Source organism: Anarrhichthys ocellatus, unplaced genomic scaffold, assembly GCF_004355925.1.
Source record: "Anarrhichthys ocellatus isolate YVR2014 unplaced genomic scaffold, GSC_Weel_1.0 scaffold8, whole genome shotgun sequence".
Taxonomy (NCBI): Eukaryota; Metazoa; Chordata; class Actinopteri; order Perciformes; family Anarhichadidae; genus Anarrhichthys; species Anarrhichthys ocellatus.
In genome coordinates this window covers 8,583,817-8,600,334 of record NW_022280038.1, presented here as the reverse complement: position 1 = coordinate 8,600,334, position 16,518 = coordinate 8,583,817, and the positions used below count along the sequence as shown (strand labels likewise).

At 41.2% G+C, this 16,518-nt stretch overlaps 1 protein-coding gene across 1 annotated transcript; it reads right to left on the bottom strand.

Annotated features, from left to right (window-relative positions):
- Positions 1–585: 585 nt before the first annotated feature.
- pamr1a (peptidase domain containing associated with muscle regeneration 1a) lies at positions 586–11,893 on the bottom strand. Its single transcript, XM_031848631.1, has 11 exons — positions 11,612–11,893; positions 9,649–9,810; positions 9,435–9,560; positions 8,359–8,473; positions 7,315–7,526; positions 5,670–5,867; positions 5,351–5,545; positions 4,873–4,939; positions 3,425–3,687; positions 2,219–2,559; positions 586–1,520 (listed from the first exon to the last, which is right to left on the bottom strand). Exons 1-11 carry the CDS (start codon positions 11,715–11,717, stop codon positions 957–959), a joined length of 2,349 nt encoding a protein of 782 aa, XP_031704491.1. The 5' UTR covers positions 11,718–11,893; the 3' UTR covers positions 586–956.
- Between the last annotated feature and the right edge of the window lie 4,625 nt (positions 11,894–16,518).

The window sequence follows — 16,518 nt, the reverse complement described above, 5'->3', positions numbered from 1 at the left end:
AAATTGAAACTGTACATGCAAACTGAAGAAATAAATGTCCTTATATCAGCTTAGCAGAGGTTAATGCATGTTTTCACACTATGTGCCCTACTGTGCAGAGAATGACTTCTCTTTCTTGGAAAATGTATTCAGATAAATGGAAGTCAGAGGCCATGGGCTTGCCTAAGGGTACTCCAGCAGAATGGAGAGTTGGAACTGCAGTATGGAGACACAAACTTAAATTTTTTTTATCATAAATTATTTATATTATATGATATAATTTGTTCTTATATTATGTGATATTATTTTATATTATATTACCTGTTCATGATAGAAATAGTAACACAATCAGGCAATGAGCACAGAATAAAGCCGAAGTAATACAGCAGAAAATTTACGACAAAATAAAAACAATAGAAATTGCTTATGACTGATGGTCAACTCTCTTTCAGTTTTAAGCCTGGATGTAGAGATACCTAGAAGCATACAATGCCTGAAAGTCAATCAGTGAAATGAAGAAGACTTCAGATACAATGTCATTGACTTGATGTTCTAGCTCGGTGGAGTGCAGTTCATCAAAGACTCCACGTGACATCCGGTGGACTTCTTTCATTTTTAATGAGCAGTCTTCATTTTTAAAATTCAGAGTTGCGCAATCACAAGGTAACATTCAAAGATCATGAGTATGTGGGTGTGTTCCTTAACGAGCTCACGTAAGAGTTGTTTGAAGTGGAGGTGGCCCAAATACAGAATAACAAACACACATGAGAGATACGGGAAGAGAGCCAGGAGAACAGCTCTCACCTGACGTGATGTTGACACAGACAGCAGGTTCACAGTGATCACAGCAAATATTCGAACTGTACGCTCCATTTCCACCATCTCCAACTGTGAGGTTTACAAAACTGGAAAGAAATATTTAAGATTTAAATTGTCGGCAATTGGCTTAAAACGAGATGGGAGAAGTCAAAAAAAATCTACTTTGTGTTTTTCTCTATCCAGTCTCGAAAGTTGGCTATTCGTGTCTGAACTGTGTGCGTCTGTTGGTGGCAGTTCTCCTCCTTAAAGCTGAAACTCTCTAAACCAAGAAGCTGCCAGCCTGTGCTGGACGCCCCCCGAGTCTCCTCTTGACCCGACCAGCCACCACTCGTGGACGAAAGCACAGCTGGCACGGTTGCGATGCCTGGAATGACTCTGGGACAAGGGCTTTGGGGACTGGACGGCTTCCTGAAGACACACAGCGTGTTGTCACTGATCACTGGGGTGTGCGCTCCTCCTCGAGCAAATTCCCTTTCGCACTGAGCGACATCATCCAGCGCAACAAGCGTGGTCTGGCTGGTGGGATTGTGGCGGCTTCTGTGATTCGGTAAAGTCCACCTCGCAGCGTAAGCCTCCTGCGCCGTCACCTCTCCACCTTGCACTTTGGGTAGACAGACTGGCAGCACACGCTCACTGATCCTGGCCTTGTCTTTTAGCTTGAGCACAGCCACATCGGAGCCCGGCGTGGAGTAAAAATGTGGATGGACTAAAATGTCTGAAACCTGTTGGGGAAGAGAGAGTTGAAAACGGATGAAACTTGGAAGTTAGAATACCTGAGAAAGCCTGATGTCACTAAGAAGGCGCCAACTTCTGTTGTTTTTGTAATATTTGTCAAGATTAGATAATACGCTTCAAGATGCGCAAGGATTTCACATCCAAATCAAATATCCCGGTAAAGCTTTAAGTGCACATTTTAAAAGCCAAAGGATTTCTTCCTGTTCCGCTCACAAACAAAAAGCTATCCAGAAGATTATATTTATTTAATGAAGATTCCTTGCTTAATATTATCACCGCATCTGCTGTTTGGTAGTCATGGGAAACTTTTGTGCACCGTTTGACTTGAAAATAAAAATGCCACAAAAAGTATGGTTATGGTAATTGCAAGGTCAAAAGAGGTTACGGCTTTGAGGTTAAAAGTGGAATAAATGGTTGTGCTGATGTCTAAAAAGCTTTTCCACCGCAATTTTTTACCACCAGTTAAATGAATAATTCAACTGAGAGGACTTTACAGAAAGAAAGTCATTTACTTCAAATTCTCTAAAGTAAAAAAATCAAATGCAACTTTAAAACCTTAGAAATCTTTCATCCTTTAAACTAATATACATTTTGTAGCTACAAACTCATCTGATAAGAACAAATATGTCTGATGGATTTTCACACTATAAACTAACAGAGTAGATATTTTCTGACTGTGTTGTACCCTGAGGTGGAGCAGGCTTTTCTGCCGGTCCTTGGATGTCAGGTCCTGCACGCCTATGACAACCTTCACATGTGCCGTGTGGAGGGTCTGCTGCTTGTCCTTGTCTACCACACACTGAGCTGCCACCAGGACGCTACGCTGGCTGAGCAGAGCACCGCTGCAGGCGAGGTGCCAGAATGTGGACTTCTCTGAGGCCCCCTGCTGGACAGACATGGTTACTCCACGGGGCCCGTGGACGCTGGCATTGCGGTCAGGAGGTGAGCGGATGTAGACGGCTGCGTGCCACGGCCACGGTGTGTCTGTGAGGTTGTGTGGACTGGGAGTGTCGAATTTGCCACAAACTGTGGGAAGGTGACATTCAGAAGAGAGAGTCAAAAATGTTATTACAGTAACTAGCAAAAAGCCCTGCATTTCGGATAATCTGCTTATTAGTTTTTATTGCAGAGTTAGAAGAGGACATTACCTTTGGACATTTGTGCGTACACACAACCACACCAGATAATTGCAAAGCAGACAATTGCTTTGTCGCCACGCAACGCCCATCCTGCAAACCAGCCTTTGATCAGCAGCTGAAGCGCCGCTTGTGCGTGCGCACACACACACACACACACACACACACACACACACACACACACACACACCAGCCTCTGATCAGCACGACAGACAGCAGCCAAAGCGCCAAATTCATCAACGCAAAATCTAACAGTCTACCCTGGACTCAAACCACAGCCTGTTTAATCCATCTATCAAATATGCATCAAGGACAAATGTAAAAAGGCATAAATAAAAGGCTATGACTCAAATATATTTGCTATACACAAGGCATGAAGGTGGTATAAATAGCTTTGACATTTGCAAGTACTTTCAGTATTGTGGTTGAATAGCTATACCCAGAAGATATGCGCAAGAGGGCCCATCCATAATAATAAAGCTGCAAAACCTTGATGGGCCCCTGACAGCTTCCGGGCCCTTGTGCAGTTGCATATTCACGCCATTGTCAAGAATGAACTTTCACACTCTTCTTGAAATCAGCAATCTAATGTTAGACTTACAGAGCAATATCTCGCGAAAGCATTTGCTGTCATTAGCCACCGTAGGTATTGGTCAAACCGGTCCAGATTAGGCTTTTTAGCAGGCTTTTCTTTGTCTGTGAATGAAACTCAGATTTCACTTCCCAAGCTGGGTCTATACTGTTGCTGCTCTCACCCGGTGAGCAGGAAACATGGCGCCCACTCCATCTGCCAGACTTTAGACAGGTGCGTCGGGAGCTCCCCGTGTGGCGGTAGAGCGGGGAGGCACACATGTACTCGATGCTTGTGTGGACCGGGTGGAAGCCACGAGGAAGCTCTGCCAAGACGTCGTCGTCTTTTTTTGACAGTTTATCCGATGCAAGTGGAATAAAACCAGCTGACAACAAATCGTGCAGGTTGTCCCTGGATGAGAAGTGGATTCTTTGCTCTGGATTCTCTCTGTGGAAAAGAAAAAAGTTTTTTTCTTAATATCTCCTTATGCGCAAACTCCAGCCTTAATTTCCCATCACAGTTGTTTAGTTTCATGTATTTATGGATATGAATTGCTTCCTTATCCACCTGTATTTGCATAGTTTTGCATAGTATTCTGTTTTCAATTATTTTTTTGTAAGAAGATGCTATAATTGGATGGGTGAGAGACTAAAATGATGCTGATTAACCAACTAAGGCACAGCAGTGCTTGGAGCTATATGCTAATGTCAGTATGCTAACATGCTCATAATGACAATGTTAACGTGTCGATGCTGAGCAGTTATGATGTTTCCTGGGGCAAAATCCCATACTCACATGCTAAATATCAATCAGTACTGCCTACTAAATTAACAAGTAGGTATACCATCATCAGCAGACTGTTCACCGTGAGGTAAACTCAAGTAACGTCTGTATCACATGACCGTTTTCATCTAACTGTTGAATATTTAACTGTTGAATATTTAATCCTCGCAATTTCACCTTTGGAAAGTCTAAAGAGATGCATTTTGGAGCAGTTATGTCCCTTAAGCTCATACTCAGAAAAAACATCTGGGCATTTTTTCAATGCCCAAAATCCACATGTTACTATTATATTATTTTTTATGTTTTGTTCTACAAAAATACGCCAGCTCATGCAATTCTTGTGAATTTTGGAGCTTTTAAGTGTCTTTGAAAAGGCGCTTGCTAAAAACTGGCTTTCTGAAACTACATATCGTCATCAGGGTGACTACTTAGCCTTGCTGTGTAGCGCTCATGCAACCGTGGTGTGGTTTGTTTATAGCCTAACATTAGCTTTTAACTTCTGCAATAATCCAATAAAGAAAAGAAAAATCCCACTTTTTGTCGAGAAACTAGTGTGATGCTAAAAAATGATCTCATCCCTGCACCACTCTATTTCGAGCACAGGCCATGTTCACCAACTTAGTTTAGCATGTTAGCATGCTTACATTTGCTAATAAGAACAAAAAAAAGTACAGCTGAGGCTGATGGGAATGCCATTAGTATTGGGACTTGAAATGCTGCACCTGATGATGGCGCTAGATGAAACGTTAAGGGATCAGAACCGAACACAAACTTAAAATGTTGTTAGCATGGCTAGCAATAACGTTGCCTGAATCATGTAAATACACGCAACACTATCTTAGCTGCTACCTTGACATCAGATGTGGCTTCACAACACTTTGTCGCACGAGTTCAGAAACTTTGGGCTCCCGACATGCTGTAGAGGCAAATCAAGCAGGTGACTATTAGTGCACAACAATCCCTTTCTGAGCTCCCGTTGCATAAATAATTTGGTTTCAGTAACATGAATAATTGTGAGCAAAGTAAATAGGAACAAGTCTATGCATAAAATATAAGGGACAAATGTATTCATTATTCAGAAGAATTCAAAGCCATTACTGCTTAATCTTGTCAAACGAATGGCCTTGTTATGCACTCATCATTGTGTTCTTATTTCTGAATATTTACTTTTTTCATGTCAGGAGATGTAAATTTCCAGGCAAATTGGCTGTCAGATAAATTAAAAGTAAGACTACCTGTGTGTTGGAAACATTTTCACATGTAAATGACGTAGAAAATAAGCTACTCAGTGTGTTCCCAACCCGAATGTGATTTGAAAAACGGCTACCTCTCACACACTTGGGCGGCCTGCCACTCCAGGATCCATTAGAGAGACAAGTGCTCTGGTGGTTCCCACTCAAAATGTAGGAATTTTTACACAAAAACCCAACAACCTCTGCGCCTCCAGCTGCATCCAGAGCATCTCTGTGGTAGCCATTGACCAATTTGGGTGGAGGGGAACACCGGGCTGTGCTTGTTTGGCCTGTATGTGTTTAAGAGAGAAAAGGAATTCCCACAATAATAACATCAAATAACATGACGTGGCTTTTATACTGCACAAACATCAGAAAAAGAGACCAGAAGATACCTGATGGGAAAAAAAGTACCTTTTACACATGTAGGAACCGTGCCACTCCACGTGCTATTAGGAAGACAGATTCTCTGCTGGGAGCCGATCAGTGTGAAGGGTGGATGGCACCGGTAGTTTACAGATACAAGCTCCTCCTTTGGTCCATATACAGGCAGTAAATACCCATTTACCAGTTTCTCTGGGGTTGCACACACTTTAGTCTTGACCCCCGAATCTGTGGAGAAATTATCTATAGTGATAAATGAAAGAAAAACCTCCACTGCAATGCAAAACTCAATAAAGATACACGTTTTACTGTTTATTGAATTCACATAAATGGTTCAAAAACTGATCGTAATGTTTGAACACCAGTGTTGGAGAGTAGTGAACTACATGTCATTAAACTAACCATGTCTCCAGTATAGCTTGCTTGTAGTTCATTCGTAGTAGTTCGCTGCATTCATTGCATTGCGATTCAAGAAGTGCAGTTAACTACTGAAGCTACGAACCATTTTTGGCCATAAAAGGAAAGGAATGATTTTTTATTGATATTTTACCATTTCATCAAAACTGTAATTGAAGCCTCTTTGCCCCGCCCACTTTTTTAGACCTCCGTGCCAGCCGTGGCCAGAGTCATTATGTCTTCTGGTTGTCTGTTCGGTCCATTATCATGAACGCGATTTTCATAAAATTTGGTATAAACGTCCACTTGGAGCAATTAGAATTTTAGAAGGTCGCTGTGAGCTCAGAAAACACGCGTTTGGCCACAACTGAAGGATTTAGATGCTAATTGTGACAATTTCACACAAATGTCTAATAGGATTAAATGGTGAAGTGATTACATTTTGGACAGACATGGATGTAAACTGCAACATGACTGGTCGGCGGAGGCATACAACCGTCTAATGACTACTTGTTTGCTTACGTTTTGTTCCCCAAATTCATTCATAACATTAACCTTTTGTAATTGGAGTTAAATTGAGGAAGGAATTGAACCCATTTGATTGCCCTGCCTCTCTATTACCACCACCTTTTGGTTTGGCCTTTTTTGATATTATCTTGAATAGGTTAATTGTTTGCCCTCCAGAATTAATTATTTGCTAAACCTAACCCTTCTTTGACTCATCGAAGTCATCTTTACAGAAATATTGTTAAATCGGGGCCTTACAGTCCTAACAATTGCCGCAGTACCACTACGATATGTTCAGGTTCGCTAGCAAGAGCAGAACTGGAGAAATGGGATGCAAGTTAGATGCATAATTTGCTCCAAAGAGGGCAAATGGAGAGAGATGAGTATGATTAATCTGTGTCGCAGAATGTCCGTCTCACATCGTTGCCCTGTATGGGAGGCTGCACACACACACACGGCAGAATGAAAGAAAAAGGTTGTGAAGCAGGGGCGTCGTTAGGCCTATTTTAGTGGGGCTGAATGACCAGGTATCACCTGGCGTATATCATGAATGAGATAAATATCAGACTGATACATTCTATGTGGATTCCACAGAGGAGGGCACATTATACAATGCATCAGCTGAGTGTGTGGACAAAATCAGAGCAAAACCACACATTACAATGCAAAGTAGTCCGACAAACAAGCACACAGCAGGGAGTAGGAGATTGCATTGTGTTGTCTTCGGTAGCATTCGTGCTGTATCACTGACGATGGCTGTACCTGCCTGAACTCTCCTGAAAAGTAAGAACAAAGCCGTCAAAGTTGTTGTAGCCGTCTGAGGTGAAGAGGACGTGCAAGAGGTTCGCAGAGCTTTTGAGCGGAGGGGGCAGCCGATCCCCACAGAAGCGGCCAATCACAGGGGAGCTCAGATCGCCGCCGTCGCGCACCTCGACGTAGTCGTAACGGCAGCTGTGGTCCGACTCCAAACTGAGCAGTAAAAAGCTGCAGAATAACAGAACAGATGTTACGTTTAAATTATGTTGTTTTTTTCAATTCAAAAGAATTCACATCAGTGTTCTGTTGAGTGGGCTTTTTTCCCACTCGGCTCTCACCTTCAGCTGAGCTGTGCCAGTTGTGCTGAAGATGGTCCTACGACTGAAACACTGCACACGGAATCATTTCACCTTTTTTTTTGCATCTTTTTTTGTCAGGGTGCAATTTTCGTATGACTGTTTACTTTTGCCTACACGTACCAAAACTATTTCTTGAAAACCCTTTCACATCAGTTTGCTTCAACCTTAGCTGATGGAGATGAAGAACCGGTCCACTGTGATTGCTGTCCACTGTGACTTTTCCTGAATCGCAAGTTCAGGAAAAGTAGTATCCAGCACACATGAATGAAACATATCCATTAACCATGGGGCCTGTTTCAAAAAGAAGTATGTCACATTTCCTGTTTTGTCAGACTGTCGTGCATCCTGTGCTTAGCACCGCCCAAGACGATTGTGATCGGATTAAAGAAATACAAAGAAGCCTGAGCGGTTCTTTTTCCCACTTTACCAAAAATACTAATGTGTGGAGCCAGACCTTTCTTTCCAGCATTTAGTGCACTGTGGAGACGCGAGACTAGCCTAATATAAACTGCTGCAGAAAGTAAAATGCCCATACCTTTCTCATTATTTATCACCTGGAGTGACTTTAATAAACAAAATAAACAATATTAATCGTGGTGTCTTTACAAATAAAGACTGACCATGTCCCCCCCTTCTGTTTTAGATATTGAGTCCACGTTTGTTTCATGCTCGCAGAAAAGGTTTTCACAAAAGTGACCCACCTCAGCTCGACGCTGCTGCCACCCGCCACTTGCACTGTCCACTCACACCGGGCATTTGTTGGGTAACTCTCCACGGCTATGTGACCCTGAGCCCGCTGAATGACGCCTCCGCATGCTATAACACAAGAGAACTGCAATTACTTTTACTTATTTTTTTAATTTTCACCTAAAATTCACGTTCTCAATTAAATGTGCTCTTAGTAGCACGGGGCAGTTTGACCGTGGCAAGCAGCATTCATATTTAAAGTGAATGCTTGGCCACTTGGGCCGATACAGACTCCAAACAGGTTGTGTAGGAAAAGGGATGTTACACAATGGCCCCATGTCTTCCCTTGTGTACGTCAAACTGATGGAACATGACAGAATGGCATCCAAGTGGCAGTTTCCCCTGGGCCATATAACAAAAATAACAATGGAAGAATATAATGAGTGTGAATAACAGGAGTGGCAAGCAGGTACACTTGTTTGCTCTCCTCTATTAATAGCATGGTGTTGCAGTGGGATTTACCAGCACACACTGGATTTAACTCATTCGGTAGCTGCTGTAGCGCAATGCCGATAATTACGTTGTCAGTATTTTTGTGAACGAAAAGTACAACTAGATACAAACAGTTGACTGTAGCTGAAGCTTGGCTGAAACCAAAGAACAACAAAAAAGCATTGTCGCCACCAAGTGTCCTTAGGGTGTATTACAAATGCTTCACCGAGATGATTATGATTAAATGTTCCATCAATTGATTGTGTATTTCCTCACAGTCCTAGATACTAAAGAGGTTTATCTTTCGGTGTTAATGCTTCTTAACTGATAATAAACTTATAATTGAAAGCTTTACAGCACATGAAGGTAAGTTTGAGATGTCTCACATGTTGTTTGTCTTCATATTGTCGGCTCTGCCAATCATTGTGGAATGGGAACCTTGCATATGACCCTAGATTAATGTTTTTATATGTGCATAAAGAGATGTATAGATGGTATATGAGAACACATCAGCACTTTTTTGTAATTGCATCATTGAGTATTCAGACTATTCAGCCATTTCTGTGGCAAGACATTGCATTAAAGCAATCCAACTCACTTCTACAGTCCCCTCCACTCCAGCCGTGGCGACACTCTGTACAATACTTTCCATTGACGAAGAAGTCGTCATTGGCTTTCCACGTTCCATTGTTGCAGGCTTTGCAGTTCTCAAACAGACTGCAGCCTGGCAAGGACGAAAGCAGAAAGGAGTGTTTCATGTTCGCAGATTGTTACAGATAAGGGAATATCTACAAGCGACAGCGGGATTGTACCTGGGTGGATGATGCAGGGGTCACACTCGTCCAGAACATTGCGGCAGCAGGGAACAGTGTAGCCGACCGTGGACCCTTTCGAGGGACAGCGACACTGGATCAGGTGGTACTCGCAACATGGACGACACATGGCGCTCCACTCGGAGCTCGGGCAGTTGTCCCCTTTCAGAGGTGTGGAACCGAAACAAAGGGACAAGTGGCATCAAATTAAATTTGCAAACAACTGAAACCTCAGACTTCTGATAGGCTACTTATGTTTTGTGTCCTCAGTGTTTTTTCTGGATAGGACCCATATTGTGGATTTTAATTAGCTCCCAGGTCAATTCAACTCAATTCATTGTGGCTTTAATGGCCAGACGTATGACAGAACAACGTTGCCAAAGCACCAACATAAAAAAGTACACAATAGTATTAATAACAATATTACCACAACATTAACTTAACATTATTATTGTTATATAATAATACACAGAATAAAAAACACAGGAACAACACTTTTTTCATCCTTTTTTCACATCCTAAAACAGGTTATTGGAATTTCTATTTGAGTGAGCACAATGAAATGTGTGTTTGGAGTTTGGCAGTCTGAAGTATTTTTGTTGGTACATGAGCTTTAGGTTTTGAGAATTGTGTACATACTGCAATTTTTTTGTGTGCTCAATGGAGAAACACTGTGGTACAGCACAGCACAGACTCCCAGTTTGTTGTGCTGCACGTTTATAAGTGTGTGATGCTTTCATGGATGGGTCACGGCCTCGGTCGCCATTGTGTTGCCTCATCCGGGGATGGATGATGACTTGACAGACATTTGGTTGAAGTAACTCGAGATTGACCCTTCAGGGCTTAGTTTTAGGTATTTTCTTTTCTTCTTTTCTTAAGTTTCATATTACTTTTCTTATTTGTGTGAAATTTTTTATAGGAAAATAATTTCCTGCTTGGAAATTAATTTTATTCATAATTATAATCATGTTTAGATTATTTGATTGTTAAAATCTAAAGTGGGGGAGACCTATGAGAAGCCTTTTGGGATTTTGGGCTCCCGTTCATGTTCTATTATTATTTAAATTCTTTCATTAAATGTTTCTTTTAATGTGCTATTAAATAAAAGAAAGAGACAGAAACATTAGTAAGTGTAACTCCTCTGCTCTGCTTTCAATACAAATACGTACAACTGATTTAGCCCCATAATGCATGTTTATACATGTGGTTATAGACATTAAGGTACAAATATGTCCATTCAGTACATATTCCTGTTACCTGATGATGCAGATCACACCACCTTGCACAACATTTCACGTTGACCGGACAAACTGCTGAGATGTGAAATCCATCTTGGCAGCTGATTTAGTGGCAGACGAAGCAACTAAACTCAAGCTGAACTGTGTTTGTGAACCAACTCTCAGATCATAAGCTGCTGTGTGACCTTTCAACCCACTACGATGCACCGTGTTGAGCAGCTCGGGATGCAGAGACTGGTTGAACTGAAGATGGCGACTTTTTTTCTTCCCAAAGCCCAATTTGAATAAACGTTCAATGGAGCAGAGGAATAGAGGACTCACAGGGAGCTACAGCCATCTGTCATCATCACAGGTTTAATTCCACTCCTTATGGATTTCTGTGCCAAGTGAAATGTAAAAGCTTCCCAGGTATTGAACCCTCACTAATATGCCCAATATCTACTTTCATTGGCAAGGGAAAGAGCTGCGTACGAGCTGTATCAGCATTAGTTATGTGCTGCTCTTATTTCAGTGAGGCACATAGAGTCCGCATGGGCTGAGACAAGTCGTGGCAGCAGAAGTGACTCATCGACATGAAATAACTCCACAGTTAGTCAGCAATTAAGCCAACATGCTCTTTCGAAGAGTTGGCGACATTTTCACAAAGACGAGGCCATGCAATAAAAAGATAGCACAGTAAGAACAAAATTAGATTTAAGAACTGCTAGAAAAAGCCTTTTACTTACCATGTGGCCAAGCTTCTACACAAAGACAGAGATTTAGGAGGAGGTAGTAGAGCTTGGGGTCCAGAAAAGTTGACATGGTCGCTTTCCTTGCGGGGAAAGTGAGCATGTTGGCTGCCAAGCTATCGGCAATAAACCTCCAAAGACGTCCCTAGCTGTGAGAGAGGAAGAGAGATCTTTCCTGTCTCCTCAAAATGTGATGCAGCTATGTATGATGAATTCTCCCCCTTCCTTCCGTGACGCTCTCACTTGTATTCACTTTTGAAATTGTTCAGCTCAAATCAGTGCCAGGTCTTCCAACTATTTCCCCCAGTCTCTGCTCTCGTTGTGAGACGCGAATGAGTGCTGCGCGCTGAATAGTAACAGGGGGAAAATACTTGTTGGCAAAGGAGATGGAAAGGGCATTTGAGGGAAATAAAGACATGCTAATGAGGAAAACAGGGAAGAGTGATGAAGGGAAAAAAAATCCATCTGTCGGCTTGCTGAGAGGTTTCAAGGAAAGAACAGAAGGGAATCTCACTTATAGCTGGAAGTTACAATTTGTTTTCCCAAAAATACGTCTTGAAAAAACACATCTGCAGGTGCACCGAGCCAAATGTGTTCGCTGGTGCTTCATCATACACCAGCTGTCATGCCGGACATGACAATTTCCCAACTGCTTGGAAGACAGATAACAGATGTCCCCTCCGTGAGATGTTTATGTCAGGCTACATAGATTTGCCAGGAGCAATGAGGCTGACAGGATCGTCACAGCCCATTTCATGGCCAAGGTTGCTTTCCCATTACCTAAGCCTTTCCCGAGGAGTTTCCATGTTACCATATCTGCTCTTCATCTTCTGCATTACATCAGGTTGTAGGCAGACAGATTGAGGCTGATATTATTACATGGCTTGTTTGTTCTCTTTAAAAGCTGTTGTCTTTTGCGTTTTGTGAAATCTGATACTATACTTATTTGATAAATATTTTTCTGATATTACCAAAGATGAGTGTAGATTTCTAAATGTACACTTGAAAGAACTGATTGGCTTGTTATTTACTTGCAATTGCTTTTCATGTTGAATTTTTTCAATAAATTAAAACCATGAAGGATTAAGTGTTCCTTTATGAGTTGAGATATGTCTTCTACTGTATAGCTCCTTAATAAACCATAACTAATGGATTATCTATTTTTATTAGCTCAGGAAAGTTGATGCTTTGGAAACACATGTTTTTACAGGAAATAGATGTCCTTTCTTGCTCCAGGCCTTGAGCAATAATCAAAGGCGTCTCTTTTAAAGCTCCATTTATAGATGTTGACCACTAGAGGGCAGAATATCTCCATAATAAGTTCATGGTGACCTAGTATAACCTTATATCATTAAAGAGATTCAGAGTATTAATACCGCATTTTCCATGTAAAGATGTTTGGTAATGTCTTCCTGAGCAGAGAATAGAGTGCTGCAGGGATGATGTGTTCTTGTAGGCCAATCAGAAAATGAGCATCAGACTGGTTCCCTCCACAAAGGCCAATGGGATTTAGGATTATTGCAGAAAATAAACTCTGTAGCAGACAAACATTTATGATGCTTACATCTTTTGTTCAGCAAGATCATCTTCAGAAATGAACACCACTTTTATGATTTTTGAAGGGTAAATGCAATCGTCAAAGGTTGTTAGCAACCACCTTTTTTAAGATACGTAAAATCTTCAAAATTGCCACGTGGGATATCTGCTGACGTTAAAAATCTCTTAAAAGCTTGTGTTAACAACAGACCTTATTTCAGACATCTAACCAAAAAAAAAACAGACTTCAAGACGAGGGAACCGGATTTTGGGGTTGTAGGACTTACACCTGCAGAAATCTATGAAGTCATGGTTCCTCTGTCTGTGCTGCTATTGCGCCGGTTGCAGCTGATATCGCAGTACTGACCGACGGTTTTATCACGGAGGCGGAACAGCCATCTGTCCAGCTCGACTTTGAGCAAACATGCAGGAGGAATGGGATAAAATGTGAAAATGACAGATGTGTCAAAGAAAATGAAAGCTGTAATTAGTGCCGCAGGTGTTTGTACAAAGTCAAGACTTAAAGTAGATATTAGCTCATTCGATTGGAATTCATTTAGAATTAATTATCAGGCCATGCTTTCATTTTGACATTCTATAATATACATCATATTTTTGCTAAAATACAAATACACAGAGTCCCACACTTTCAAGTCCACAAGTCAACATTTAATATTATCTACCCTGAACTGCAGTGTGGCTGACAAGCTATCGTCACATTTTAAAATCGCATTGGCATGTGCATTTTCAGGCAAAGAATTGTGGATACCCACCTTCGGCTGATAATAATTTATTGCTTAAGGGAAATGTGTCTCCTCCAACTGCTCCTTTAACAATGTGGAGCATTCAGCAGCTGAAGAGACAGGCATTTTTCTCAGGAGAGGGTGGAGACCAAAACAGAGCTTAAAGGAGGGTGAATACTGGACTTGTGGTTCATCTGGTGGCCAGAAACACAACTCCAAATGAATGCTAATGTTGCTCCATATAAGTGATTGCTAACGTGTTTGCCATATCAACGCCATAGCGTGATATTTTATCAGGGTGGTGTTTACAGCTGGTTTTGCTGCCCTCAAGTGGCCCAAAAAAACGAATGAATGCTGGTTCAAGACGCATCTAACAACGTGGCTGACGACATAGAATTACATAAAAAAATAGACTTAGAGTTCTTAAATATCTGCAATTCTCACAGCATTTGCATTGAGAATGTGTTTCTACACATAGCAAGAAGATACTGTAGTGAAGATTCTGAACTGGAAATGTGACAGTGGTAATGAACTCTGGCATCAACAAAGTGACAACCACATTTTGGCCACCACTTTGAGCTGATGCGCATGAAGAGACATGACAAGACTGCTTATGATACTTGCTGCCTTTGAACTGTCAATCATTATTGAAGGTTTCGCCTTGTCATGTTAAACCTGACCCAACCAGACATGAGAGGGAAAGATGAGTGAGGGGGGGGGGGGGGGGATGTATTCCACATTATGAGTTATAAAAACTTTCACTGGAGCCACAAGGCCACATTCACTGTTGAAATGAGTTCTTGACATCAGAGACCAGTGTTTCTTTTCTTTTTGGTATATGTAATTGCCCGTGGTGCTCTGTCAGCTATTTTTAGCTATGCCGTTGCTCGTTGAGAAATATTCCATTTGGAGCCCAGAGACTCCGTGCTCCCAACATCCACTAACCTTCCTCACCTCCATCTCGTGTTGACAATAACCAAGCAACCCACACTGGCAATAGTGACATAGAGGGGACATCTCATCCTAAATGAGGCCCGCAGAAGGAGCGTAAATTATGAGGACATATAGATATTAAGCTCTGCAGCAGTCACATGGATTTATCTAGGAGTGTCTTTGCCAGCAGACATGGGCTAGAATTACGTACAGTAGCTGAACATTAAAAAACAATTAGAAAAGGGAAAGCACAACTGCTTTAAACAATTTAACAAAAATGTGGATTGAAAATCTACATTAGGGGTTTTCTCTAAATGGCCAATCATCTAATGTAAATGATGTTGCAATGTGGCCGCTGTTGCATCTCACTGAATCTACTCTTTATCCTAAACGAGCCATTAAAAAGCTATTCCAAAGATCTGAAGCACACGGTCGACTTTTTGGAGCTTTCAGCTGCATTCCTCACACGTCCAGTAAGTGGAGCGCTCATAGTTTCTGTCGTGGTGAGACGTGATCGTACGTGCTCAGTTTACAACAGAGATTACAGAGAGATACAAGACTGTTTTAATAAGATGTCCAAAAATAAAGATGTTTTCATTTCTTAGCAATCATTTTTTAGTTAATTACATTTCATGAGAGCACATCATTCAATTTGACATTTTATCATGCTGCTTTAAGACAGCAATATCTGGTCTATTGATATTCATTTGTTTTGATTCTTTTATTCATCAGTTAAATGAACACATCTCAGAATCACACTAGTAAAACTCATCTTTGATTGCAATACAAAAATATGCATACATACAAAATATGTATGTAAACTATATATTATTTGACAAGAGTCATCACTCTTTTAAATGTATCTATATCTAGTCTTTTTATTGTTTAACCCAGAAAGCACAATGTCCCTTATGAATAACAAAACTTAACAGCTGAATTGTAGAGCACACCACCTTTAATGTTTTCTTAAAAGTAAGCTCCCTTGTTCAAAAGACATATTAGAAAGCTGGTTTTGCAGACAGACGGTGGTAGAGAGGTCACCTGGAATCCCACAGCACAAGAGAAGTGACGTGTGCAAACAAAGACTCGTCGGCCGTGGTGCAAACTCATTGCCGCGACGTGTAAATGTAAGACGGCACGAGAGACCCACGGGAAGATATGCAAATATATTTTCATACACCATCGTCTGGGTTTCCAATTTAAAAAGGACACCAGCTCAGAAGCACCAGGACGTGCTGTAGCAAATCATTTACAAGTTTATGACTGTTGCGAATGCAGGAGGAGTGTTTACTCTGGAGATAAGAGGCCTATTGTATGTCTGTCCCACTGGCACAAGGCTTTCATTACCTAGGTTAAGGTTTCTTACTGCAGGATGTTACTGATCCTTCTGTCATGGCTTTGTTCACATATGAGAAACCAGTCGTGGCCAGAGGCCACCATACAAACCGCAACATGATAGTAACATATGTTTCACAAACCCTGCTAATACAATTTATAGATTCATAATCAAAACTGATGGGAGAAAAAGTTACTTTTTTCTCTATACAACTCCAATATACCCCCACTATGAATGAAAACATGATTTTTTTCCCCAACACTTTGAACCATATAAGACACATTATCACATTTCTTAGTCAAAACAATTGTAAAAAGGCCCCAAATGCATGTGAATAGCATAAAATAAAATATATA

Bases quoted from the DNA above. Each gene is read 5' to 3' on its own strand.
- pamr1a (XM_031848631.1), bottom strand. From the start codon at position 11,717: ATGCTCACTTTCCCCGCAAGGAAAGCGACCATGTCAACTTTTCTGGAC. The intron at 7,527-8,358 runs GTGGGTCACTTT...GTTATTCTGCAG, and splicing joins GGCAGCAGCGTCGAGCTGAG to CTTTTTACTGCTCAGTTTGG. The intron at 2,560-3,424 runs GTGAGAGCAGCA...ACCTTCCCACAG, and splicing joins CCATGTTTCCTGCTCACCGG to TTTGTGGCAAATTCGACACT.